This window comes from Olea europaea, chromosome 1 (genome assembly GCF_002742605.1).
Source record: "Olea europaea var. sylvestris chromosome 1, O_europaea_v1, whole genome shotgun sequence".
NCBI lineage: Eukaryota > Viridiplantae > Streptophyta > Magnoliopsida > Lamiales > Oleaceae > Olea > Olea europaea.
This window is the reverse complement of record NC_036237.1, coordinates 10,959,362-10,964,481: the sequence shown is the minus strand read 5'-3', so window position 1 is coordinate 10,964,481 and position 5,120 is coordinate 10,959,362. Positions and strand designations below refer to the sequence as shown.

At 37.7% G+C, this 5,120-nt stretch overlaps 2 protein-coding genes across 2 annotated transcripts; one reads left to right on the top strand and one right to left on the bottom strand.

Moving 5' to 3' along the window:
* Positions 1–687: 687 nt before the first annotated feature.
* On the bottom strand, positions 688–1,767 carry LOC111393897 (small heat shock protein, chloroplastic-like). Its single transcript, XM_023019673.1, has 2 exons — positions 1,370–1,767; positions 688–1,276 (listed from the first exon to the last, which is right to left on the bottom strand). Exons 1-2 carry the CDS (start codon positions 1,635–1,637, stop codon positions 870–872), a joined length of 675 nt encoding a protein of 224 aa, XP_022875441.1. The 5' UTR covers positions 1,638–1,767; the 3' UTR covers positions 688–869.
* A 596-nt stretch (positions 1,768–2,363) lies between these two features.
* On the top strand, positions 2,364–4,621 carry LOC111404285 (leucine-rich repeat receptor-like protein kinase PXL1). The gene is made up of 5 exons (XM_023033116.1): positions 2,364–2,382; positions 2,825–2,941; positions 3,879–3,989; positions 4,124–4,232; positions 4,276–4,621. Exons 1-5 carry the CDS (start codon positions 2,364–2,366, stop codon positions 4,619–4,621), a joined length of 702 nt encoding a protein of 233 aa, XP_022888884.1.
* The last annotated feature ends 499 nt before the right edge of the window (positions 4,622–5,120 follow it).

The following is a 5,120-nucleotide window of genomic DNA, read 5'->3' as shown; positions in this document are numbered from 1 at the left end:
ATTAACTACTCTGAAAACTGCTTGATCGTCCTATAACTACCCACTTTCTTTGTAGTGGCCATTTTGTCATGAAACCGCCTTTTAACTGCTGCCATTATCTTTCATCGTTCAACTGCCTTCGATTGAATTCCTTGAGTTGTGGAACGTGATAAGACTACTTTAACAACTGCCTTGATAACTGCATTCCTTGATAACTACGATGCGTTATGTTTGTTGACACCTTGGATGACTTGAACGTTTGGGCGAGAGTAGAATAACAGCTCTGGACGACCGTATGACACCCATTCGTTCAGATTCTGAGCGACTTGCAAACTTGGGCGATGACGTTACCGCATTCTTCGGCCCCTTGTTTGGACCTTCACCTTGACTCGTTCGATTGGACTTCATTCTTTGGGCCATCCGTTTTGAGAATTCTCCAATTGGACTTTACTCCTTGGGCTGTTCGATTTGGACTGAATTTTTATGTGTCAACACATGCTTAAATTATAATCCAAGTCTGGTGCATTTGATTTTGGTCGCACAGTCAGCTAACAAAAGAAGTGGACCGACCGTTACAAGACTCAATACTTTTAGAACTTAATGAATTCTATGCAATGAACTAACGAAACAAATGAACAAACGGAAACCTAACCCTACTTTCCTCGATCTCGCATCTTTAACTCTGCATTGTTCACAAAATTTCGGGTCGGAAAGATTCCGCTTTTTATATGCCCAAAAATTCTTTCACATATTTAAACAAAAGCTAAATATAAAAGAAAAAGAGAGAATAAAACTATACAAACTTGTATTGACGCACAAGCAGAGATGAACAAAGCATTACAAAAACATCGCCGAAAAAAACATCACACCATATTTCTCTTGAAAGAACTTCACTCAATTTCTACATCAATCACTTTCCTCTCTGCTTTAGCCTTTGGAATATAGACATAAAGAACTCCATTCTTCAATTCTGCCTTCACTTGATCCTTCACACAGTTATCAGGAAGCTCTAGTCGAGTATCGTACGAGCTGTAGTTCCTCCTCGACCAGTCGAGGTCTTTTTCTTCCCCCTTGTGTTCACCTCTAATAACAAGTATATCATCCTCTACAGAGACTTTGAGATTTTCTTTCGATATCCCTGGCATGTCAAATCGCATCTTGATCTCATTTTCTTCTTCTTTTATGTCCCATGGGGTTCGTATTTCCCCGGTTACCGACAAGGCATCGTCAAATAGTCTGTCCATTGTATCCAGCATCTGCCGCATTGTCCTCATTGGAGACAGAGGATCTAGCAGCCCTATTATCAAACAATTCCATAAAATTTTGAGAATTTGACTTCGAAGAAAAGAAACTTAAAATTGTGAATGAAATAAGGGAACAAAAGACACACCAAAAGGAGAGATGTCCATGGCCAATCTCCGGGGACGGCGCTCGACAGCGGTGCCCTGTTTGTTACTGCCGGAATGATGCTGTACATCAACTGAAGTATCTTGCTTATCGCCGGAGGCTTGAGCTCTCACAATTGACACTCTAGACGGCGGCACTGCCTTTCTTATGGCCTTACATGCTGATGGAAAGAACACAGAACACGACCCGACACCAACAGATTTGTTCTGTGTCCTGAAAATGTTGTTTGCTGCTAAACGTGTAGCTGCCATATCGAAGAAATTAATCACTAATCTTGGTTTTGATAAGGAAATGAAAAAATTTGGGTGTGTATTTATAGGCAGTGAAGGAACGGTGTGGAGAAATCTTGAATGTCTGAGATAAATATCGAGGTTTCTGGAGTAGAGTGTGATACCTTACTTGCTATTGCTAGTTTCTTTCTTTAGGTTTCTACTATGTTCGCGAAAGAACCAGAATTTTAGTTTCTATTTTTTGTATCCATCAAGGAACCTGCCAGAATTCAGCCCTTTTATAAAAATGTCTTGTATGCAGACTGGACCCATTTTTCTTCTTGTTTTTTGTAAGGCCCACACAAGACCATCAATATAAAATCACTTCAAAATGCTCTGTCTACCCAAATTTCCATATTATGAAATGTGATTGTTTGATAATCAAAATTCGAGACCCTAAAACCAATTACAGATGGAGCCTGAATGAGGTAAACTAAGCATGGTGGAATGTGCACAAAACATAGGAATTAGGATAATGCATTAGGCAGGAGGAGGTCACAGTGGTTGAATGCCGGGCAAAATGGACTCTCCAATGCATATAATCTTTACTCAAAGTGAAATCTCATGTATGTGATCAATGCAAGAGACTGTCTTGTGAAGGGTACGTGGAAACTCGTCTTGCAATAAGAGAGTCAGATGCAAGTTCTCAATCAACGAAAAATTCAAGCCTCGACTTGCTCTAATTATTTGGTTTTGTAACATTGAAAAATGGCTATGCAATCTACAAGTAGTCGAGGAAATATTCCGAGCCTAGTTCACCTGTTAAATTATGTCTAAAGCTTAAGTTTTTAGAGAGAGGTTTTATTGTTCTCCTATGCAACTAACCATTTCGCACTACGATATTTCATTGTTCTGATAGATGTGGACATTGGATGACGATCGATTTTCAGCAAACAAGGAAGATCTTGACAATAACTCCCGATGTTTTGACGGGACAACACTAAAACAAATTTGATAGAAAATTAGGCAATCAAATAGACGCAACAAAGAATATTGAAATTGACACTACTCGACCTTACTCGTACAGACTCTAAAGCATTAACTTCACCCTTCATATGATCGACTCTTTTTTATCTCCAAAACATTTGCTTTGCTCTTTCACCTCCCACTCACCCTTAGGAAAGCAAGACTAAAGATTCACAAACTTATTATTCATGAATGCTTTTTAGCTTCTTGTCACCAGAATTTCATTACAAGTCTTGCTCTTCTCATCCCTTCTCTAGTGCTTAGGCCTCAACCTCCAGCTCGTGACCGCAGAGAAGCTCTACGGATCGATCCATGTCCAAGTTTGTCTTAGGACATTATTTTGTAAAATAGGCTTCTATTATTTTTTTCTCGTCAAAATGTCTATTTTTTTCTTTTTTCTTTTCTTCTTGCTTCAACTCAGAATCAAGGTTGACTCTGAGATTTTGAGGGCCTTAGACCAATTTCAAATATGAGGCCCTATATACACGTAAAAATACATGTAAAATAAAAAATTAATTTTTTTGGGGCCCCTTATCAAAGTGGGGTTTTAGACAATCATCTACTCCTCCTATAATCAGGATCGACACTGCTCAAAATAAGTGTACAAGCCTGTCAATGAAATAAGATAAGAACTCACAAGTCACTGCTCTGCTTATTAAAGGATAAATAATAAGCAATGATGAAATTTATTCATTATTTATTACTTTTTTTATATAATAGTAAAATGACTTATGTCATAATTGTTCTTTTTCAACTTGTTGGAATCTCCCCATTGCGCCAATCCTACTACTAAACCTTTACTTTAAAGCTGACATACAGTTTGATTCTTTAATAACACCTGCACACAACGACCAAAACATGTGAAACTTGAAACATAAATCCAACGTATTCTCTCCAACTTAATCTTCTGAAAGTTTAATCTTCATTATTACGGGTAATTCTTCTAAAAGATCGGGGGTTAATTTTAGTAAAAAAAAACATCGACAAACAGCATTACTTACGTTGTTACTGATAGCTCCTATAACTGATCTATAAAAGTATTAACGATTAGAGTTTGACCCTTCGTCAAACATAATAAGCAAAAAAAAGATTAGAAATGTGTAAAAAAAATTTATATATATACATTAATGATTATAATTCAAAAGTTGTTCACCATCAATATAAGAGCTACATAGCTAATGTAAATTTTCATAAATGGTCATCTCACAAATCTCACTCTGAAAAATTGGTTGTAAATGGTTCATAATGTATATGTAGGAATACCTAATGTTAGGCCGTTTGGCCTCAATGTGATTAAACTCTACATAGTCCGACAAAAATCAGTTAAAAAGCCTCGAGCAAACAACACCACCGCCTTCGTTATAATAGGTAGTTCCTAAGAACTAACAAAGAAAACTGGGTTAAAAAACATCAGCAGACAGCACCACCAGCAACATCTGTCAATGCTCCATGAATTGTATGCTCAAAAAACAGCTATGAGAGATTGTTTGCACCTTATCTAGTATTCAGAACTACCATGGTTTTCTTGTTTCTTGGTTATGTTCTTTTCTTGATGAACCTGCGTTCAGTCTTATCAGTCTCATTGCCTCAAGATGCAATTCATCTTCTTCAGTTTTGAAACAACCTACTGGAACTGTCTCGGTTTATGCTGCAGTGGAATGAATCCATTTAACACTGCCAATGGCCTGGTGTTTCTTGCTACTCAAAAAAATATTTTCGCGTCGAATCTTCAAATCTCAAGCACTACAGCCTCTCAGGGATTTTTGGAAATATCAGTTTCCAATATGCGTAAACTTCCTGATTTGCTGATTCTTGATCTATCTGGGAACAATTTCACAGGAAAAATCCCAGCCCTGCTCGGAAACTGCAGCAAACTCAATACGATTCTCCTCAATGAAAATGGCTTTTCTGGATCAATTCCTGCTCAGCTTTTCATATCAAGGGAAATTGTACAGATTGATTTAGGATTTAATCTGCTCACTGGGATCATTCCCCCCTGAGGTAGGCCAAGGCAACAGTCTTGAATATCTTGGGTTGAATGACAATTTCTTGAATGGGGAGATTCCTGTAGAATTACCTACTCTATCAAATCTGAAATTTCTCTATTTAAGCATGAACAATCTAACGAAATCCTTGCCTGATTTTCCATCCTTCTGTTCACTTGCTGATTTTTGGACTCATGAAAATTCGTTTTCTGGTCCTTTACCAGTTTACTTGAGCAACTGTCATAACCTCAGTGTTCTCTATGCGTCTTCTAACAATCTCGGGGAATTATTCAACCGAATACCTTCAAAGGCCTCCTGGAACTTGAATTTCTGTATCTTGCCAGAAACAAGTTTGAAGGGGAAATTCCTGAGTCCTTATGGGATCTTAAGAATTTAAATGAGCTTATTCTTTCGGCCAACATGTTCAACGGAAGTATATCAGAAGACCTTAGTCATTTCAATCTGCTAACGTACCTCGATCTCTCTAAAAAAAACTTAACTGGACACATTCCAA